The sequence below is a fragment of the Coloeus monedula genome (assembly GCF_965178545.1).
Source record: "Coloeus monedula genome assembly, chromosome: 9".
Taxonomy (NCBI): Eukaryota; Metazoa; Chordata; class Aves; order Passeriformes; family Corvidae; genus Coloeus; species Coloeus monedula.
In genome coordinates, this window is record NC_138789.1 from 20,438,515 (window position 1) to 20,462,234 (window position 23,720).

The following is a 23,720-nucleotide window of genomic DNA, read 5'->3' on the forward strand; positions in this document are numbered from 1 at the left end:
ATTAGGCACTAATTAGGTGATTGTGGCATGGCATCTGCTCATGGCTATCCAATTATTTTGGTGAGGGATTTATTAAATAGATCAGATTTTTGAGGAACTGACTGGAACTCATCCAGAATCACAACCAATTTGTGCAAATTGTTTAACTCTCATCAAGCTGTTTGTCAGAGCCTGCACCTTTATGACACTTCTTTCCTCTTTTTCCTGTCCAGCTCTTAAATCAATTAGGGAATCCAGATGCAATTATCAACACAATGTTGTACAGTGGAAATGCCATTTTAGGTTTGGGATCAACCTCTTGCCTCTATGAATAAGGCTAAATAGGAAAGAAATCTGTGCCACTTAACAGAAGAAGAGAGTCATTATTTTTGTGTGCATTTTATCTCAAGGGTGACCACTAGAAACCTGTGGGGTTTTTAGCTGATGAACTTTTCATAATTCTCAACCTCCTCCCCAACCCCCCTTGCATTCACTGCCCTCCCCCTCCCCACCTTGGTACTTCATCTTTGTCTCATTTAGAACATTATCAACAATTTCTTTTTGCATGCTGATTCAGAAGACATTTATGACATCATCTACCTGTGTAACTCTCATAGTTTATTTGGAAACCATTACAAAAGGAAGAAGTTGTGAAGGTACCAAGGAACACTTTTCTGCTGCCCTCAAGCAAGATATTTCTGACAGATATTATGGATTTTCAGTGCTTTGATTTTTAGCTTCAATTCTTTTGCAGTCCTTTGTCTCTCAAAGGCTTTTCTTTGAAGACATTCGAGCCTCAGTAAGCACAAATAATAAACAGACAAATAAATAAAATCCCCAAACACATGACTTATATTCACACACCATTTCAGAATTAGTACCAATTATTAGGGAGGAAGTATGATCATTAATCTCACAGGACTGGTTTTCTGGTGAACACCAAGGTGGAACTGAAACAGCCGACAACTGTAATTGAAAACTTACATGATTTTTGTATTAATACTATAGCTTAGTGGACTTCCATAGTATTTTAAGATTAACTTGTAGATAAAAAAGTTGTTGGATGGGCTATATGAAGTTTCCAAATATAAAGAGATTTTTTTTGTCCTTGATTGTGCAAATGTTTGAGGTTGGTCAAGACTCTGCTATAGTACCTACATCCAGTCTTGAAGAATATGAAAAAGGCATCCCACCAATGTCAAGTGCAGTATAATAAATATGGTTCTTGAAATCTTACATCAACTCACCTGCTGCAGTCTCTTTGTTTGCAAATAGTTTATTGTCAACTGCTGAACTTATGTCAGAGAACACTTCTTCTTCATCTCTGTCTGCATCAAACTAAAAGAAAAAGAAAAAGGAAAAGTTGGCAATCAGATGGTGCTTACTACTTGGCTGAACATCAACATGTACTGTGACTTCTCATCCCAAGCCTTCCTGATAGGAACCTTTCTATTTTAATGTGTGCTGTCCATTGTTTTAGGTATGAATCATTTAAATTTTGACTTTAATTTTGTAAATCATTTTGCCTATTTTTAAAATTGACTTGTTCTCAGAGAATGAAGTTTCAAAGCAGAAGATAAAACTAGTAATGCACATTACTTCTTCAGTCATTGGATGGTTGAAAAAAATGTCAGCAGAGACACCAGAAATGGGATTACTTTACTGTCACTTCTTTTTGGTGATTAGCATAATTAACTTTTTTAATTTGCAAGTGAAAAACTTTCAGCAACTTCTGAATTGTCTGAAACAAATTTTTGTGACATGTACAATTTCTTCAAGTAGTTGAGCAAAACTCTTAGGAAAGAATAAGTAATTTTGAAAATCCCCCATTCATAGAAAAGAAAGCTTTCCTCTCACTTAGTATCAGAAAGTGTAATGACTTAGTGATTAATTAAATCAGGAAAGAAAAGCTGATTTAAAATGGCAAATAATTAATTTCTTATGATTTTAACCTTCTTTTTAATTTATTCTATCTTTTGCCTGAATTCTGATACTGATTTTCCCAAGTTTTTTCCAGGCTCTGCCTGACAGGTTTCTTTCTACGGCCAGGTGACTGTGGCAGGGGGGAAGTCCTGCTACACTGACATGCTTCACAGTGGGTTTGTGATTTTCCTTATTGTATTTATCAAGCTTTATTTATTTAGATGATCACTTTTTCAGATAGATGAGACTACTATAAATATCAATACATGGAGTTTTCTGACTGGCTCTTGAAATGGAGTTTGAGGGTCTGAGCCTGAGGGCCACTTAGAAGTTCATCCTGCAGCAGTCACCATCTGTGTGGGCAGACCTTTATCTAATCTCAAGAAATTTTTTTGCCATTTAGTGTTTGTCATAACTCAAAGCAGTTTAAAAAAATTTCTAAAGCAGAAATTTGTTTACGTATTAGAGGGATTACGTTTTAACTTCCATCAAAACCAAGGCTTGTGGAAGAACAGGTCTTAAATAAAGCTGTTGGGCTACTGTTTATTATCGATTTTTATTATCGAATTTATTATCGATACACAAAGAGCAGCTTTGGAATGTCCTTGTTGATAGGAAAAGAGTCCTCCTAACATAGACATATATCATCTTTGTGTGTATGTGTATGCATAAAACCCAGTAAATTGTAACCAGGTTGTGTCTGATCATTATTGTGTAGGTCATACCACACTTGGTGAGATGACAGGCTTGCTTTCTTATTAGCAGCATTCCTCTGAATAATCCAGTTCACCATGAAAAAAACCACATGATCAATCTCAAAATGTTCTGAAGGTTCCAGGAATTTGAAATACCAACTTTCCTATTCAAAGAACACCAGCTGTGCTTCAGCATTCTGAAAAGTCTGGCTTTGTAATGAAAGCTTATATTGTCACCCCAAAAAAACCAATTATTTGAAGCTTGCACATAGACTCAGTTTTCCCGTCACAAAATAAGAATTGTAATACCCTGAGCCACAGGAAGGCAAGGTAGCTTCCATGGAGAAATTATTTTTGAAAGAAACTAAGTAACCTTGTGAGTTCTGTACTTCACTGAATTGTTAAATATTTTAAAATTAAATCCTTTGATAATTATTGGAAGCTTGTATAAAAGATAAATGGTACTCAAACAACCCTGGCCACACAGAACAAACACCAGTAAACCTTGTATTTTTAGCAGAACCTGTCTAAATCCACAGGTTGCTGAAAACAAATCCTTACTTGCTTCAATACATAGCTCTTTGCAACTAAGTCATGTTGGGGTATCTTTATTTAAGTTTAATTATAGTCAAGGCCTATGTTTTATAGAAGTGTAATTTTAAATATTAACTCTATTGTTGCCTGCATTGATACAGTCTTTACCAGTGATGCAGGAAAAAGCAAAATGTTTCTTCCCTGTGTGGCCAAAGGGGTTTGAGGTCTGACCTTACTCTATGGCATTTCCCTCCGTGTGGCATTAATGGTGTTTTTGTTCTATGCTGTCTGTTTTGTTGGGGCAGGACAAGATTAGGGAGGACCTCAGCAGACAAGAGCATCACATTTCTTTAAGAAGCCAATCAAAATCTCTGAAAGGTTTCACAAACCTTCTTAAAGCATGTTTTGGGGCTATGGTTGGTTTTATTACTTTTAAAAGTAAATGATGACTGGCTTAATGATGAATTTTCGTGAAAGTTTATCTCATTTTCACATGAGTGTTGTTGAATCACAGAATTTGTTGCTGGCACAGTGTTATATAAAAATGATGAAAAATATTTTCTTGATCTTCTGCACTGTAAATAATTGCCCTAGGGAATGCAGGTGGTTGTTGCTGCTCGCAGACAGAAAATTATTAGTGTTTCTAAATAAGCGCCCAATAAATCCCAGCCAACAGAAGGAGCTTCACAGAAAAATTGTCTGAGTTATTGAAAATTGCAAATCTAACTGGTCCATGATGATAAATGAAGGTTTGGTAATACCATGTATTGAGTTAAAGAAAAAGGTGCAGAGATTTTTCCTCACAACAGTCAGGGGACAAACATCAAGGAAACTGCAGTTAACTAGAATTGTGGGTGAGGGTGTCATTCAGCCTCGTGCTGTCCCCTATGACCTGATTCACCTCCAATGAAACTGCTGGTTTTTGCAGGTGGTTTATCTAAAACATTCCCAAAATAGGGGGAGATCACGCTAGCCTTTCAGACTTGAGTACAGGAAAGCTAGAAGGAAATCTGAGTGCAGCAGATTTGCAGGGAATTCTTATTTGTGCAGCTTGAAATACAGTTAGAAATGAAGAAAGCATGTAAAAACCCCAAACAAATTTACAGTTAAATAACATTTACAACAGTAGATGAAAACGTCCTCTATTTTAGAACATGATGGATGTCAGTGGAAAGAAAATAAGCCATGTCCAAATTAAACATAACATAACACTGTGGTGTTTGGCACAGGGGTGAAAGCTCCTGGATGGTCAATGCAGTGCCAGTATCCATAGCTGATAAACTGAAGGGACTTCCAGACAGGCTATGAGAATGATCTGTTTCCTGTACCTTTCCATGGGAAAGAGAAATTTTAGAAGTTATTTTATCCAGAAGACAAAATTGTGAGTTGCAAGGATGAAGAAGCTCTTGCATGTGAGACAAATTCAGAATGGAAGCAAGTAGCAAAATTTATTCTGACATCACTGTCTTTACTGCTTAATTTATCACTATTTGCAGTGGTTTGAAAATTTTTTTATTGAAAATTTTTTATTTGAAAATTTTAGATTATTCCTAAAAAGAAAAATATTTTTAAAATTCAAATAGGAATTAATTCAGGGAAGTCTGCTCTACATAGCCAGAGCTGTCACTTCAGCTTTGTAATCCATTAACCAGATCCACGGAAGTGAAACACAATCATTGTTTAGGAAGTAGACAAATTACCCATATATTATCACCTGCAGTGAGGAACAATTTCTTCTTAAAATAAAAAAAGAGGTTTATCCATGGAAAAGAGAACATGGTTTCTTATATCATGGTTTTCCCATGCTTTTAAAAGAGATACCTAGTTTAGAAGGCAGATTGCACCACTGTCCCTTAAGTGTTGGTATTTTTGGTTGAAAAGTCGACAATTCTAGTAAAATGAAGAGATTCATAAGATTGAGCAAGTTACAATAATTTTCAGGAGGCAGCAGCTACAAATGTAACAAGAACACACTGTTATTATGCATACTGATTTAGGCAGGGATTTGCTCCCGAAGGATGGAAAACAAATAAGAACTAGTTCTGTTTTACCCTTGGTAATACTAAAAGGTGAAGTGAGACTTGAGGTATAGGTACTGCTTTACCATTTTTGGACACCCACACAAAAATCTCTTCATTATTGTTGTTCCATCCCTAGTTTGCTTCTCTTAATAATTACAACTGACTTGTGCAGTTACTTCTGGAGAAAGCGGAAAAATCAAAAGAAAAACCCCAGCAACATGGGAAAGCAGCAAAGAAATATATGAGGAAAAATATATAAGGTAGGATAATAACCATTGGGATGGGGGGTGAGAAAAATTAGTTGGAAGCCTTGTATGGGAAAACCAATAAGCAGAGGCACTGAAATGAAGCTGGAATGTGCAGACTGGGAGTTCAGGGAACATCTCCTTATTACAAAGTATTTTTAATGATACACTTAAACAAAACCAAAACAACATTCAAAACACCACAAAATGGTAGGATGAAGACATAGGGGAGAGATATTTCTCTTTAACTTGTTCTCTATTTCTAATATTTTCATTCTTTTACATCAAATACTCTGAAATCTCAGATTAATTTTTATATTATATTTTTACCACATACAGAAGAAAAGCTACAACTGAAATTATGCTACAGGTCATCAATGATTTTTCAAATATTATACAATTAGTAGAGGTCAAAAATTAGTATCAGAAATTTAGAAAAAAACTGAACTGGGGATATTAACACCATTATTAATATCCTAATATTCTGAGTTATCTAAAATAAACCTCTTACCACCTTATTTTTTTTACCACAGGAGTTCCAAAGAGGATTCATAAATAATTGCAGAGTCCTCCTACTCTATCGTTAGTTTCTCAAGTTCCCCTTGTATCTAAGGATCTCTTGCTGTGAGTGCTACTTGTAAACAAGCGTGAGGGTGAATGTTCTCCAGCCCTGAGTGGAGCTGACAGTTCTGCAGCAGCTGCTGGTAGCTTTTCTGTATCCCAAACTCATTTACTCAAAATAGGTGCAATTCAAAGCCACTAATTATGTGATTTTTGAACACATTAGGTGCATACACAGGTTCTTGTATGGTAAGAAAAAAAAAAATTATTCCATCAAATTCAAATAACATCTTCGAGTAACATTAATGGTACTGAAATGACCCTCAAAGAAGACATGGTTATAACAGAAACTATCAGTTAATTTAACTGCCTTATACCACAAAATGTGAAAATATGAATGTGCACACTGATGCACCCAGACATTTTCCATTGTTTCTATTTTTCTGTTCACAGACCCTTTTCTATTAATTTGGCAGTGCATGAACAATGGAATTACTACAAAGGACAGGCTTGGGGATTTTTTCTTCTTAAAGCAATTTTCTCTTATTTCAAGCTAAACTGAAGAACTTAATGCCATGGCACACAAGTGTGGAGATGCTCTGCCAGTTTCCCTCCCTTCACAGTAAAACTGCTAAACCAGCTTTCATACTTGGAATATTGAACAGAGCAGCAGCAAGGAAATGGTAACTCTCACCTGAAGAAACAATTAACAGTAGTAGAAGTAATAGCTTGTCTTTGTACATTTATGTGGAGTAACAGCTTTTGATAGGCAGACAGAGGGAGAACTTCTGTCTTTATGCTGTGATCCTTTCAGCAGCACCCTGACTTACATCAGTTTTCAGCTGATAATAATGAGCGCCTCGGGCAGTGTGGTGGCAAGAGATGATGGGAAAGACACCATGCAATTATAGGCCCTTGTAGAGCAGAAAGCAGACAAACTGAAGGAGAGTTGGATTTGATTGGGGGTGAGGGGAGAAATCCATAATTTGGTGGCATGGTAACAGAAAATTAATGGACTTGAGAGGATAAAGCAATTGCTTGTTTAATAGGGAAGCTGATGGTGCCACAGAGTGGGTTTGGAACATACATATTTTTCATAACACTAAGATGCAAAGCCTTTCTGCCTGTGCAGATATTAAAGAGCACTGGTTGGTTAATTTTTTTTCCCGATAAGGATATTCATCTGGAAGGCTGGTAACTATTATATGGAAAGCAAATATATTGCTCTTTTATTAATAAAATCATTTTTGCATCATGTTCTCCATTCCTTAGAGGGACTCTGAGCTTCCAGTAGGCATTATCCTCCACCATTTTTGTATCTCTAACTTTTTAAACCTGAAGTCAGTTTAACACACTTAGTAATAAACAATTCAAAATGTTTCAGCCATTTCTCTATACTACTATGACCCCTACCATAAATATTCTATTTATCTTGGAAATTTTCATCAGGAATCAGAACCAAATTAGGCAGCATATGCATTATTTTACATAGCATTTAAAAGGACATGATTTGCATGTGTTTGTTCTGGGTTATCTGACTTGTCAGATAATTTACTTATAGCAGGAACTTTTCAAGCTATAAATACAGCCAGCATCTCTGCATATAAACTCTCTGTGCCTATTCACTTTGCAAATCATTGAAAACTTGCACCCTGACATGTATTAATCTGTTCAGCAGCTTCTATAGCAAAGTCAACTATATTAATTATTTTTGAAGATTAATTGAAATGAAAGAAATGCTTTAGTATATGCACGTATAGAGATCTTTTCTACCTTGGAAGCACAAACACTTACTTTTCATTATTTTAAAAAATATACATTCCACTGTTGGAGTAATCTTCATTATGTGTTTACTTTTTAAAGGAAATTGCTTTTAAAGAGTCAAATGGTATTACAGAGAAACAGAACAGTGGTGTTGAGCATCCAGACAGATCACTTCTGAAGAGCTTGAATGGAAAACTTAATTATGGTCTGAGTTAGGAGATGCTCCATGAATTATTTTTTACTCTCTTCCTGTAGAACCCAGGAAAACATTCAGCCAGAGGGAGAAATCGTCTTACTCTCTACCTCCACTGGGTCTAGAATAAATTGTTTGATTTTTTACTTTAATGTGCCTAACCCCAAAGGAAGGGGAAAGACATTACTGATTACAGAGAGTCAGATATGACTTGAAGCTGTCCAAATCCTCACACAGCTTTAACAGCCCTCTGTGCTTTAGCTTGCAAAATCTTTTCTTATTTACCAGAGCTCAGTGATGGTGCAATAATGAAGCATTAATGTAAAATTCAGTATTTTGAAACGTAGGCAAAGGGCAGAGAGGTACAAACAAGTGGCATGAAGCTCAGTCAGTAACAGCTGTAATTGTCACTTTGCTTTCTACAGCTCAGTGACATTACAGAAAGATCTAGAATTACCCAGCTCTTCCCCAAATGCCTTTGGTTTTTCTTTCCACAATAACAATGCTTGTCTTCCAGTAGTTTTTCTTCCACCTTTATCTATGCGGACTTCTGTGAGGCTTGGATGTGTCCTTGTTCTTCAGATTGAACTCTTTGGGAGCAAACCAGTTAAGGATCAGTTTCTATAGCACAATTCCCTGATTTCTTCCTGTACCCTCTGAGGTGAGTACTGGAATGTTCACATTCCCAGAGCACCTAGTTCAGTGAAACAGCTCTGACCACCAATATGTTCAAATAAATTCTTTCCTCATTACCCTTTTTTTGTTTAATACTGAGTGCAACAACACTTCTCAGGCAGAATGAGTCCTATAACTACATTACAATAACCAGTACTTTTGTGTGTAGAGAGACTTTTCCTGATTAAAGATTTAAAAAATATGTTTTCCCCTGCCTGCAGAGCTCCTGTGTCACTCTTCCTTTCGTTTTAAACAAAATCAAGTAATTTTCTAACATCAGCTCCCACAGCATGTACAAATCAAAGACAGGCACCCTGAATAAATATACGGAGACACTGGCTTCCCCAAAAGGCCCAACAAGCAACAACTGTAATTCAGATAAGAAAACAACAACAACAACAAAATTAGAAAAACTCAGAAATAAAAGACATTTCTTCCTATAAATACTATTTTCTTCTATTGACAGCTTGCAATTTATTTCAAAGAAAAACACGGATGCTGCTGCCAAATATAGCCAAATATTTCCCTTTCAAGATCAATAGCATTTCTCCTGTTGGCTTTTGTGGAAGAGATTCTGAATGCAAAATACTAAAATATTGTTGTCTAGTCTTTTACTGTTAGTGGATTTCATAACAATTATTATGAAAAATATAATTTTTGCCTATGTATCATCACAATTTTCTAAGGAAGAATGTTGCCATCTGAAAGCTAACAAAAAGAGTCCTGAGTTAATTTCAGCTGCAAATTTAGCCAGTTATTCAAGCACGAGGACTAATGACTCAGCTGCAAGAACAAGCATAGGGTAAACCATAGGCTTAAACACCAGAGGATGTGGGTGTTCCATATGCAAAATCTGCATTTAATTCAAGAAATAATGTGACATTTTTAGTCATCTATGACCTTAGCAACACAAATAATTTAATCTCCAATAGTTGTAGATTTTCAAAATGGAATTTCACACTGTAAGAAAAGGAACATTTGAAAATTTTTGGCTTTTCTATTTTCCTCAGAAGACAAACATAAATTTTAATTCCCAGCTACACGGTTCCTGTGTATTTAACTAAATTCTGAACCCAGGATAAGCAGCATTTCCACTGGTGGTCTCTATATGAACAAACATTGTAAATGGTTTTGGAATCCTTGATAATAAGCCCTCCCTTGGTCATTTTCAGCTGAAAAGTACTAAATTTTCATGAAATAAATTATTTCTCTCTAGAAGTAGGACTTGTATCAAGGAGGATAATATTCAGCAGATGTCAGTCTGGGTCCAGGATGGGCTCATAAAGCCAACTTCCAATTCTGCTGCTGCAGGAAGAACATGAGTTTGTTTCCTGCAGCAAGAAGTGAGCCACTTCTATTTTAATTTCTGTACCAGAAAGTTCTGTTTTGACATCTAAATTATTGGAGCATGTTGTTTTAGAGCAAAAAGGAGACTACTTGATTTATAAATGAAAGCTGGCAAGCTAAGGAGATACTGACAGAAACTATTGCTTTAGTCATCACGGAATATGACATTCTTGCATCTAGCATGTATTTTTTGGAAATAAATGTAGGACAAAATCCCACATGATTATGTAGGCTGAAAGCATTTTTTAAATATCATAAAAAATGTGGATGAAGTGGAACTGATTGACATAATTTATTTAACTTTTTTAAAGCTTTTGACAATATTTCTTCCCAGAGGCTAATAAATGAAATATAATTTTAGGGAAGCCCTAAATAATAGAATTAATTTATTTTAAAAAGCATAATTAATGTCCAGTGGATGTCTTGGCACAGACAATGGCCAATATATTGATCAGAAAAATGGAAAGTACAAATCAGAAAACTCACCTTCACTATGGAAATGAAGTCTGAGAAGGTATAGGGATGTGGAAAAGAAAGGCATGTAATCCGACAATAATGTGTGTTGCAGGAGAAAAATGAAAAAAAAGACCCAAGAAAGATCAAAATGAAGCCTCTGGAATCTTTCCTTTATTAGAATTTCATAACTTTCCCTTGGGTTGTTTGTTTGAGCTAAGTGCTTTACAGAATACCCGAAACTCTAACACTTGGGGTCTAATACCATAGTACTAATACATTGTTAAAGTATAAATTATTTATTGCAAAAGCAAGCTAAGCAACCTATATGGAGTAGTCATAAATTTTATCTATAAAAACTGCTATAACTGACCTTTCCTTCAATTGACGCAGAAAATTAGAGCTTTTGATATTCTAAACCAGAATCCACCACTTTACATTCACTTAACAGTAATTATTTTATAATTGGGGGTTTCTCTGTATTAAAATAGTTTTGGCTACTGCTCTCCATCACTGCAGCTCCTTCACCATTGCTCTGTTTTTGTCTTGGATGAGATACATCATGGTGTTCCTCATACTGTGGTTGTTTGGTTGTTTTCAATGTCACCTGGTAAAAGAGTAGTCAAAGAAATATCTGTGAAGCGTCCACCTTTCCATTTGCTGCCTAGTGCTAGAATGGGTAGTTCTGACTGTTTCAACCCTTGATTACTTTAGCAGAATAAGCTCAATCTTACAGCTGTATAGTGATATTAATTTCTACTGGGATCCTGGCAAAACATGGGCAACAAATTACAAAATTAAGTGCATTCAAGGTGTTTGTTTTTGTAATATAAACCAGCTAAAAGTACACGGAAGGTCTGCCTCTCTCTGTCAACCTTCCCCAGTATTGTAGTAATGACTAGAAATAATAGCTATTTAGAAAATTTAGCAACCACATGTTGTTTTTTATTTACCTTAAGATAACAAATGTTTGATTTATGTTTGCCTTTATTATTAAAATTTTACCACTGCTAAAAAAATTATTAAAACCATTCATGTGATCCAGCGTGAATGCATAGGCTCTGGACCCTGGCACTTACAGACCTTGGAAAACAGGAACTTAGTCTTCAGTTTTAATACATTCAGCAAATGTAAGAAGTGCTAAAAGCAATTTGTAGGGGTAGAACAAGTTTGTTATTAAGTTTTTTGATGTTTAGTTTTGATCATTTATGAAGGCTTAAAGATATCTTCTACTGCTCTTTTTTTCTGTTTACAGTTCTAATGAAATAGAATACATTACAGAAATTGAAGATTTGTTTACTTTTGCAGTGAAACTACTTAAAGTGGAAGAAAAGACAGTGTGAATACATCCCAATTTTTTTTGAATGTGAAAGGGATTGGGGGGGGATTTTCTGATCCTACTCTCCTACCTGGTTTAAGCTGTAGTGAGATAGACAACTAAATATTTTAAATGTTCCTTTCTCTTTCTATAATTTTTTTGCTTTAATTTCAAATAAAATTACTTGGATCATCTGACAGCAAAAATATGTTTCAACAAAAAAATGTTTAAATGGGGTCCCATGGAAAATATCTTAATTAGTAATCATTAATACAATTCAAATTATCTCCTTTTGCATATCATAAATCTTATTAGATCTTGCAATTCTTACAGAGTATTATATCAAAGGTAAATAATTTTTTTCAGTCTAAGAGTCACCATCTTCTCCAATAAGCATCATAAATATTAAGCAGGAAGTACCAATACTCATTCCATCTAAAAGTGGACTTGTGATAATTTATAGAACCAAAACCAAGATTTGCAGAATTTTCAAGACAATTCAGGTATGCTAGTTCTTAAAATTAGTTTTCAAAAACTTTAGTTCAAACAATGACTACATTTCATACAGCCATTATTGCTACAAAGGAAATAAAATTTCCTTTAGTTTGTACTATAGTGTTCTAGCTCCCAGAAACTTTTGGAAGTCAGTGTCCAAACTCCCAGAAAACTGTAATCTCTTATTTGATTCTATTAGTTCTGAGAGTAGTCTCTACTAAAAAGGAAGAAAAATAATTTGGAGGCAGATCCTAATTATTTGTAAAGCTTACTCCCTATTAAAATTATGCCAAGGGAGATGGGGAACTGACTAAATGCAAATACTTCATAAAACAAAAGATCTTGTAGACCTTTCTACACTGAACAGAATAGCCCCCATTTCCTTCAAAAGCCCTTCAGCAGATCTTAGCATGTTGCTGCCCTCCTCCTCCCTCCGGTGTGGGAGTCAAGAGCCTGCAGAGAGCCCGTTTAGCTGCTGGCTCTGCAAGCACTTGCTGTTGCACAGCAGCTAATTGAGCTCAACACTCTCCTGCCCTGTGTAATGAGAGCCTTGGTACTCGCCTGTGTTTCATTTATAGTAGGTTCCCTACATGCCCTCCTCTCAGACCAGCACAACTTCTGTAAATACAGAAATAGTCATTGGAGTTTGGTGAGACACTCTCTACATGCTTATTCTCATCCCTACTCCAGTGAAGAAGTCCTCACAAGCTTGTATTCCTGCTTAAGACTTTTTTATTTGTCCTTTTGCATCCTCAAGCCAAATTATGTTCTCTCAAAAAGGTTAGATTTAGACCTTGTTTCATATGTCAAATATCAGTTATCTTCCAGTAAATCTTTTTCCAAGGCACTTTTTTTTTTAAAATCAGAAAGTTGCTTGTACAATTCATGGGGAAAAAGGGAATCTTGCAGTTTTGTTTGAACTTTGCTTAATGTAAAAAGAGCAACTGTAACCTTTAACCCTAAAGAATAATTAATATTTACAAGGTATGTTATCAGATTGGGGCTGTAAAAAATTGTTGTGCAGTCTTAACAAGAAGCTATGAAATAAATTCTTTCAGAAGTCCCCACTAACATGAGTGGTTGTTAAGCTAAGGGTTTCAGCAGAGACATCTTCCCGAGAAAACTGACGTGGTTTCTGTTGCCAAGTACTGACCTAACCTATGAGAGAATACTCAGATTTGTTTAACTTACTCTCTATTACACTCACCCTACTAAATTTAGTGATTTTTCTGAGGAGTGGTCTCCTGGCTGTAGTTCAAGGATATAATGAATAGTTCTTAAAACCAAACTCATTTCAGAATTCACATGGCTCCTGACCCTCTTTCTAAAGATCAAAAGATACGAGGGAACATTAAATGCATAAATGAAGAAAACCCTCTGTTCACAGTACTGGAATTGAGCTCATTTGTGTCTTGCACCCCATGAACAGGGTCAGAGATGAAAGCTAAAGTACCCACAAAACCTTTAACAGCCATTACAGCAGACTGAGGCAACATACAGAGCCTGACATAGAGAGGAGAGAAAGTTCTTGTAAAAGAAACAGATATGACCTCTCTTGGGGTTATGTGAATCTGTATTATGTAGAATCCATTCAGTGAAATTCTTGCAGTAAGGTGCAGATACAAAGAAGATTGCTGGATTTTTTTTTCAGTGTCTTATAGATCAATAAATTTAATAAGCAACTTGACTAAAAGCTGTATTGCCCACATTCTAGGTTCCCTTTTAGAAAGGACTCTACCTTTACAGAGAGGTCTGTTCTTTTCAGTAGAGCAGACCAAAAAAAGCCTAGAAGGCAGGACATAGCAGGAAACTAGGAAAGTGTATTTTCAAATTGCCTAATTGGCATCTTGCAGTGGTAGGAGAGGGAGATGACCTTGGCATTAGAAAAACTATAGTATTACCAAAATACAATGGATGGTATAATATAAGAAAAGACAAGACCTGGCATGCTAGACAGAGCAGAGAATTTTGAAGTACTGCTATTGAAAACATGAATGTGAAGCTTCAATTTGACATTCTGATTAAAGACAGGAGGAGAAATTCAGAGGAGTACATAATGCAAAAATGTTCAGATTTGCCTAAAAACAATGTAGTTTTGGCAATTTTATTTTTAACAAAACGGATCAAGGGGTAGCATATGTATGAACAGTCCTAGATATAAATAACTGATCGTAGCAAGTTACAGTGAAAAGATGCCACATTTTATGCATTAAGTTCTTTATTTCTTTTACCATGATTGGTATGACTGACTGTTGGCACAAAAAGAGATGAACAGTTGAGAATGGAGACAACAGTTTTTCCTTCACAGAAAATGACAATAATTTTGACTTCAGTGTAATAGTTATGTCTTGGGAGGCTTCTTTTCCTGTTTCATTATTTAAGTAGATTACTGAATTTCAGAATGTGATATGGTGACAACAAAGTAAATAGATAATTTTATTCGCTGGCCATTAATGAAACAAACTGCAATACTATATAAGATAGAAAGATAAAAATGTCAACCCTGGAAGTAGGAAAGATGATAACTGAGCCAAAGGATACAGAAGCATATATGGTTATAGCAAAGACAAACTACACAGGATTCACTGGAGAGTCTTTGCCAAGAATTTTAGGTTACGTCTACATGGTAAAAAGCGATGCAGTGCCGAGATGTTCATGCTAACACTACATGATGTACCACAGTTATAAGCAACACAAAATAGCCATGTACGTGGTTATCTGACATGTAAGTATCAGTGAATGTATGGAGCGAGGATATATTACTTCAGTCAAGTGCTGAGTTAACACAGTAGTGGTGTTTTCCTAATTATGAAGAATTTCATACAGTTCTTCAAGGCACTGTTTGGTAGATACTCTTTAGCTGCATTAGGAAAAATAAAAAGTCCTCCAAACAGCTATCAGAAATGATCAAAAGGATATTCTGCAATGGGGAATATGCCCTAGGGGAAGGCTGTAGTTCTCACTTCAGTGCTGTCTAGTGCAGTGTGTACCCTGAGTCACACAATGGATGAGTAACTTTTCAGTTTTCTCAGTTCTCCACCAACACTGTAGCTGCATCTAACCCTGTTAAGCCTAAATAAGACTCCAGAATGCTGGAGAAAAATGACAGAAGCCCGTAATGTCAAGAACATCAGACTTTCTGCTGACAGTTTTGACATTTAAATGGCTTCCATCATTACAATATATGAGCATTCACAAATCTGAATAAATGTATCTTTATGATGCATTAAAAAATAAGAAAGTGGAATCTTTTAGGTCTCCCCTCTATTCCAGGATACATCTGCAGGAAAGAAGGAACAGGAGCAAATGTTCAAATACTTCCAAAATGGTACTGGATTGGATTACTAGAGGCCAGTTCACTCAGTCTCATTTTGCCCTTTGAATCAAAGTTGAGAATAGCATGGCAGAAAAAACATTTAGTTGCCACTTGCATAAGGAAACAAAAGTAGTTAATAACAGATAAAGACAGCTACTTCGATGCTATAAGCAATGATAGATTCAGGAAATAAGGATGTTAAATACTGGGACTGTAGAGCACAAGCTCCCAGATGGAGTAATATTTTAATAGGACTGTGAGTGTGAGAGCTGAAAGACCACCTTGATTCTACTGAAGTAGCAACTTTCATGAGTTAATATGCAAATTTTCTCCACCAAATGGCAGCAAAGTGGTTTTGCCATAAAATCAAGAAGTCACTGACTATAAACTTTTCACAGGGAAGATGCACCGGTGGCAATTAGAGCTGGAAATCATTTATGGAACTTTGGGTAAGAAATTGCTATTTTATTGTTTACAGCAATGCAGGGCTGAAATGCAGCTTTGGTTCTTCAGTTGGATGTTCACAAAATCAGCTGTGGTTTAGGACAGAAAAATTTGCTTATGGATGATAGATATTTTTGATTCAATACAAAAGGTCTTCCCAGAGAAAAGATATTTTTTCCAAGTGGGTTTCTTAATATATCTCATCTAAATAAGAAAAATTAATCTTCTTTAAGCATCACTTTAACTACAAGAACGAAATTAGAAGCTGCTATTTACCCAAGGGACACAGCTTAATTACCTTAAGATGAACTGTTTAAAATAACTTGAAGAATATTTAGGACATGTTATTTTAAATATCTCTTACAGTTCATTCCTCTGCATGATAACTTTGCTTAATTACTTATCTCAGCTTTAGTTTCAGATCTGTAAAAAACCCCTCTGTTAATTTTAAACATGTATCAGCTTTCACAGTGCCAGAAATGGATAAAATCTGGGATAGTATGGCTGTCAAAACCAGCACTCCCTCTGTCTTTCTGGAGTTCCTCCATCACCTTAGCTCAGGCACTCATCACTGCCTAATTCTATAGCCAGACTGGTCAAAGTTTATTCCTTTTTTTCAAAGTCATTTACTTCATTCAAGCCACTGGGTGTACAAAAGGCAGGGTTTCAGAAAGCTGGTACCTATTCAAATCATCATACTTCTAAAGTTAGGAAAGAACACAGTGTTGCACTGATTCTATTCACCTCAGCAAAGAATTTCTACCCTCAGGGTTTCTCTGCATGCTTCTATGTACACAGATGGCAAGTTTCCATCCTTGGTCATTCTCTGGCAGACATTGGTATTTCTGATATACTTGTTGACATAAACCATAAAATGGGAGCCTGAAAATATTTTGAAGCTTGGAAGTGTTTATGGTGCACATGCTTCTATATATGCACAAATTACTCATCTATAGTTCCCATATAAAATGTGCATATATTTACAAACTGTTTACACTCATTTCTAGATAAAATTTATGTACCTTCTTGGTGTGTTCTTCAAGATCTCACAAAACAATAACACATAAATAGTGTTGAGATGCAGTGTAAAACCTAGCAGAGATTAGAACATGTGTAAACTTTCTCTAGTTCAGCAGTGTTACAGGAAACAGAGGTTCTTTCTCATAGCCCAGTTTTTCTGCAAAAGAGCTATCAAATATAGGAGAGACACAGAAAACCTTAATTTTCAGTAGCAGTTTTCCATGACTGCAGAGCTCTGGTTAGTTGTTCTAGGCTTCAACTTATCTTTCACTGCTTTGAATCACCAAAAAATGAAAAAGTGACAGTCATTATTTCCCATCCCACCTCTAATTTTCCTGTACAGCAATTTAAAAATTATTATATAACCATATACATTCATGGAGCCAGATAAAGACTTACCATACTGTAAACCAGAGGAAGACTCCTGACTGTCAAACAAAACGTCTGGTCTCAAGGTTCCCACAAACAGCTGCCTACATTCCTTGTTAGATTTGAAAATTTCCTAAAACTTTGAAGGTTTGCTCCAGATGCTCAAGACTATCTGGGCTCCTCTTCGCACATCCACTTTGTCATGCCCAAGAAGCCAGAAGTACCCTGAAGGTCCTGTGTAGTAGTCAGGTCAAAAACATATCTAAAATGTTCCTGAAAGACTGTGCTTATGGCTGCTGTATTTTTAAAACTAATGAGAGGCATCTGAAAATATTTTGGTGGCATTGGGCCAATCAATAGGGAATCTCAGCTCAGTACCCTCTAGAAAACAAAGCCAGTTCAAATCCCCATCTCCGACCCGTGGGGAGAAAGGCCATGCTCAGATACCAATGAGGATACATTCCTGCCAAGTCTGTATCACTTTGCAGCCAAGGATCCAAGATCCAGGCATCAGATGGCACGTAAATGAGATTCTTAGGGAATCTGCAGCAGGGAGGTGAGAGCACATGGGGGAGGTGGTGGCTAACAGTCCCTATTCCTAGCATCACTTCAGGGAAGGAGGAGTGGGATTTTTAAAATTTTCTTTTTAACGATTTTTTAATGCAAAAACTGCATGGATGCGCGCAAATATCACCACCATGAAAACAAAGGCATCCTGTGTTCTGCCAGCATCTGCCACCAGATGCATGTTCCTCCACTGAGGAGAAGATTCTCTGAGTTGGGTTGTGGTCTGGGAGACATCCCTGGCAGAGGCTGCCTAAAGGACTGCAGGACCCACATTTCTCCAGGGACAAGCCCAAAATTAAAGGAAGAATGAGTAAGTGCAAATCTTTTGGAATGAGCATTCAGAAGCAGATAAATAAAAAGCCCAAACCAACACCTCAAGTTGGGCAGATGTATGACAACAGTGAAATTTTAGAAATAAACTATAACTGGTATTTTTGTCAGCATTTTGGTAAGTCACAGCCTTTAGATAAAGTTCATGTCAATGTGCAAGTTCTATAGCAAAACTTCTTTTTTAACCAAAACGAGAAAAAATTTATATAACACAGTTCTGTGGGGAATTTTTCTGTGACAGTTGACAGCCATTAGGCTTGTTTGATGCTTATGAGGGCAGACAGCTACTTGCCTCACCCGCAACTGTTTAACTTCTAAATTTGTGCTCAAAATCCGTTTCCAGCTTCAGCTACTTTTTCTGGGTTCTCTTTACTTCTCTGACTAATCTGAATGTCATTTTAATGTTTTCGTAAGCATGGTGAATTCCCTAAAAGGACAAGTGGGACAATGAAGATATCACAGAAATATGCATTTCAAGGATGCCACAGGATGCTGTCCTGTTCTGGCTGTTTAAATAAGGACCAGAACCTTCTAATGCTTCGTATTTTTGTCTCACTACAGCCAGTCTTTTATTTTTTCCCCTTAAAAGAACATAGACTTATTAACGTAACAAGGTTGACACTGCAGCTCTAAGATTATGTAGAATCATTGTCAATAAGGCAGACTGGACAAAATCCTGCCTCCAGTAAGAGAAACTTCTACTGCTATGACGATGAGCTCTGTAAACTTTTTTCTCTAGATCAAGGGATATGTTCTGCAAAGAACAGCTAAGCTCTCTGAGAGCAGCTTTAATACCTGTTGACCAAAAGATTTTTGTAACCCAATGATGTCTTCTCCAAGAATTACACCATCATCTATAAGTGGATTACAGTCCACACAAACGGGAGATTTGGAAATTTCAGTGTCCTGAAAAGAACTGAAGTTCTCTGCTAAACATTAGAGTACGTGAGGTCACCTATGTACTTACATGCTCTCCCTCTTATAACTTAATCTAACTAATATCTCCCCACCACCACCACCAGGTAATTTGTATGCAGTTATTGTCTAGGTAAACAGTACGTAACGTTTTAATATTTGTTAAAAGTTACTGAAACAGTAAATGGCAGCATATGCATCTATTTACATACTCCCTGTCCAATATTGTGTTATTATAGTCTTGATACCTTCTGAATTTAAATTTGAGTTAAGTTATGTTCTGATTTGTTAGACTACTGGCAGATTGCTAAAATGAATTTTAAACACAGACTCTGTGTTCATGAAAATATCGCATATTTACTTCTGTTAATTGTAATGAACTTTACAAATCATTATTCCAAAGAGGGAGTTTTTCAGAAAGGACAGAGTTGTATTTCCCTATTTCTTAGAGGTACAGAAGGTGGGGGCCTCACTTCTTTCCTTAAAAACAGACACCAGGATCAGACTGTGAGAGCAGGTACACCATCCACAGACTGAGAACATAAGGCATACAGAGCATCAAACAAGTACAACCTGGGTACTGTAGAAAATTATCAAAGGTCATGTGAAAAAAAAAGATGAAGGGAAAGAATCATACCTAAGGAACCTAACCAGTGAGATCTGAAATGAAAAATGTGGCTTGTAATTTTATTAACCAAAGTATGTTAAAAGCAGTATGAAATAACTGGTGGAGCATGAAAATGAATCTTCTTTGGGAATTCAAATATTTATTTCCTGCTCATAAAGTGTCTAACAGTAGATTATAATTATATATATATATATATAGTGTTGGCTTATTAATCATAGTTATATTTCAGTGAATTTTTCTTTTCTCTTTTGGTCTGTTATTGATGAAGAACAACATATTTATTAAATAGAGGTATACAATACGAGTTGTGACTCTAAAATTATAACAGTCTGTAAGACAAATGGTCCTGCTTCTCTCCTCTGATGCTGGCTAGAAGTGTCTGAGATTTAGAGCTTTGAATAGCAGTGACAAGGTGCAGGCAGGGATTTAAGAAAAATGTAAATCTTTTTATTTCCTTCTAGTCAATGTTGACCTTGTCTGACCTTGCCTCAAGGATTCACTCCTCTAGGAATTAGGCTACTGTAATTCTATTTTATGCTGTTCTTACACTGCTCTCATCTGCATGGTATTTCTGTCTTCCAGGTTCAGCACTCTAAGCAGCAAGATGAAAGCTATTTTCTTGCTTCCTCCTTCTGTAGGGAAATAGCATGAATAAGTGCAATAATTTCTGTATATGCTATTTCCTTTGAGCTGTAGTAGAGTAATTTAATGTTCATATGCCATGTTGTCACTTCCATACCCATCACAAACATCTGCTTTCTTCAAAAAGAAAAGAGGATATCCAAGGTGAACATTGCAATTTAAATTATCTTCAGAACTCTCAAGAAAAAGAGTTTAAAAGTAGAAGAAACCTCCATAAGAAAAAAAACCTCTGTTGTACAGGTCCCATCACAGAAATGCAGTTCTATCCAGATGCCCCACAAAGGCAAATCTTTCCTGAAGAGCTAAATATGCATTCTACAGGACCACTTGTAAAGGTTATAGGAACATCACAAAATACACACTTTGTCAATAATAAAAGAAAAACTTGCAAGAATCCTAGTCCTCTCATCCTTAAAAACAGAGTTAATCAAAATCCTAAACCAGAACACATACTCTCTGGAGAAGCTAATGTAATAATTTCCTGGGATTTTCATTTTAAAATTCAAAAAGATGCTGAAGTGCATCATTAAGGCTACTAATATCAATTGATGACTTTGCAATTAAGGATGCTTTGACCTGTCATGAGTCTGACCAGCCCACAGAATTAGTCACACTTGCTGTGAGGAGCATATACCAACGTGAACTACAGAGGTTACTTAGACTATCAAAAGAAATGAAACAGGCCATCTGTGCTCTCATACCATATGTGTTACCAAGTTCTGTGTGTTATTACAACCAGACACAGTCTGTAACTTAGAATATGCCAATAATTCAACTATTGTCAACTTCTCCATGAATTAATTAACTTCATTAAACACTTAAGTAGTTCTGCTATTAACCTAAAACAGAATTAGACTTGTTTAGTCTGTCTTAAAGGCAAAAGGTACAAGAAGCCAAGTATAGCCACAACAGTTAAGGTTTTAGAGGTATATACTAAAGTACTTACTGTGATAATTAGCCCTTTTTCTTGGAAATATTTAACCAGTGGGACTGCATTCTGCTTGAAGTTCATTAGTCTTCTTTGAGTGGCTTTCAGGTTATCATCAGGTCTCCCTTGCTGTTCTGCACGCTTCAGTAACCTTTCTTTCAGCCTTTGACTGGAACATGCCAGAAACACCACCAAATCAGGGGTACAGATCTGTGGAAAGAGAAATTGAAGAAGTCTGATTAAGTTGATTATCCAGCACTACAGGACTCAGCAATTCCATTATTATGTGAGGCTCAGATGCGCTACGTTTATATAAGTTGGAACTTGACATAGTCATTAATTTTCTGTTGGGTTTTCACGAGAAGTTTGTAGGCTTAAGGAGGGGCTTGTTGATATTATGCGGAGGTTAGTCAACTTGTTTCACTTCGTATGTAAGGAAGAAGTTTAATGAATGAATTTTACCTCACAGCCTACCTTCTCTAGGCTATGTTTATCATTTGCATTACCAGAAGGCTCCCCTAGATAAATTTTTTTTAAAAGAGCAAAATAGAAATGTCTTATACTCTGCAGGAAAATGGCTGCATGGTTTCCATCTGAAAACTCTTTCAATAAGGTGGCATTTAAAATCCAGCAGCCACTGTGAAGCTAACTGATGGCTAGGACCAGGTGAAAACAGACCTCTTCCAAGAGCCACGGTTTCTTACAACAATTTTTCTATTTTTCTAAATCTCACTAAAGCTTCAGTGCACTTTTCAAGAGGTTGGGTGGGGCAGCTAAAAGGATTTTTATTTCCCCTGTCCTTTTTGGTCTGTGTGGTGAGCACTGCTATGTGTCACACCCATCCCTGCACTGTGGTTCAGGAAGTAAAGCCTTATGGTAACGAGATAAAGAAAAATGTTTGAACTCTGGCTCTTTCCCAGTTAAATCTTCTTTTTAAGTTGCTTTCAAACATTTAAAGAGGAGATGGTGCTTGATAGGGGGAAAGCAATGGTAGACCCACTTTCTTAGGAATACTGCTAAGTGTTCACAGGCAATCTTCGGAGGTCACTACTGCTTAGTACATATGGTGGAAAAAACAGAAGTCATAGAATCTCCACACATCTTCTAAATACTTGCAGGGATGGTGACTCAACCATTTCCATGTTCCAATGCTTGACAATCCTTTCCATAAAACAATTTTTCTTAATATTCAATCTAAACCTCCCCTCGTGCAACCTGAGAATGTTTTCTCTCACCCTAAAGTCACTCGGACATTTGAATTCACAGGATTTTAAAAATGCAGCTACAAATGTATATTAAATTTATTAATAAGATCTGATTTTGTTCTTTCCTCCATCTGGTTGCTGCAAAGAAATCTACCTCTCCTTAAAGTTTTCACTAGCTTAGTGCTGTCTTTTAAAACATATTAGAATTCTCTGTAAGAAGGATTTAAGATAAAAACAGACTGTTCAAGTTTTTATCTGATTACAGATTAGAAAGGATTTATTCATTCTCACATTCTCCCAAAGCCATTTCTGCTGCTTTACTTACCTGAATAAAAAAGTTCATACTTTGATTTTAACTAATATTAGCAAAACCAGTGGTTTCTTATTCTAGAAATGATATAATCTAGTTACAATGCAAATGCTGGTGAATGCTCAAGAATGTTAAATAGACATTTTTCTCATGATGTTTTTTATCTACAGAATAATTTTGTCTTTGTTCACCTTGATGCGATGTAAATTTGACAGTCAAATTTGAGCTATAAGCCAGCATCACTAAATTATCTACATGTATTCTAACTACTACTGTGTAAAGAATAACTGATTTATATCTTCATGTTAATTATGTAGTTGTTATAATATATTGTTGTTGAGGGCCAGAACAAACCAATTAAGCTTCTGAATACTCTCTGTGTCTTGGTCTCTCTACCCAAGGATGTTAAACTGCATAAAGACAACCGTATTTCTAGACTGAACAATGAAAACTTCCCATGTGGACAATCTGGAAAATTAATAACTAAGTTTAAAAAAAAAAATCCTGCCTAAGATGAGTTTCTGTCATTTGAGAGAATACAACATGAAGTATGGTCTGGCCTTTTTACTGGCAGTCTGAGTACAGAAAGGTTCTTAGGAAGTCAAAAGAAACTAATACAACTTCTCCAGCCTGAGGTGATGGTCATTAGCCTTTACAAATGAGATTTCTGATAGAATAGTATATGGATATGAGGAAGCAGAAAGTGGTGAAAAAGCAGAACCATTTTCAAACAATAAAGTACAGTCTGAAAAGCACCACTAGAAAGATGGTGGCCTCTTTATCATTAAAGAAAATTAAATAGGATTTAAAAGAAAATAAAATTATTTTTTACACGCATTGTAG

At 36.0% G+C, this 23,720-nt stretch overlaps 1 protein-coding gene across 1 annotated transcript in view; it reads right to left on the reverse strand.

Moving 5' to 3' along the window:
- The window catches only part of AK5 (adenylate kinase 5), a gene marked incomplete at its 3' end in the record, with an annotated part of 81,002 nt that overhangs the window by 41,429 nt on the left and 15,853 nt on the right, over positions 1 to 23,720 (reverse strand). Inside the window, exons 5-6 of the mRNA XM_082286856.1 lie at positions 21,381 to 21,572; positions 1,227 to 1,317 (exon numbers count right to left, since the gene is read on the reverse strand). Coding sequence (XP_082142982.1) covers positions 1,227 to 1,317; positions 21,381 to 21,572 — 283 coding nt within the window. The remainder of the gene's footprint in view (positions 1 to 1,226; positions 1,318 to 21,380; positions 21,573 to 23,720) is intronic.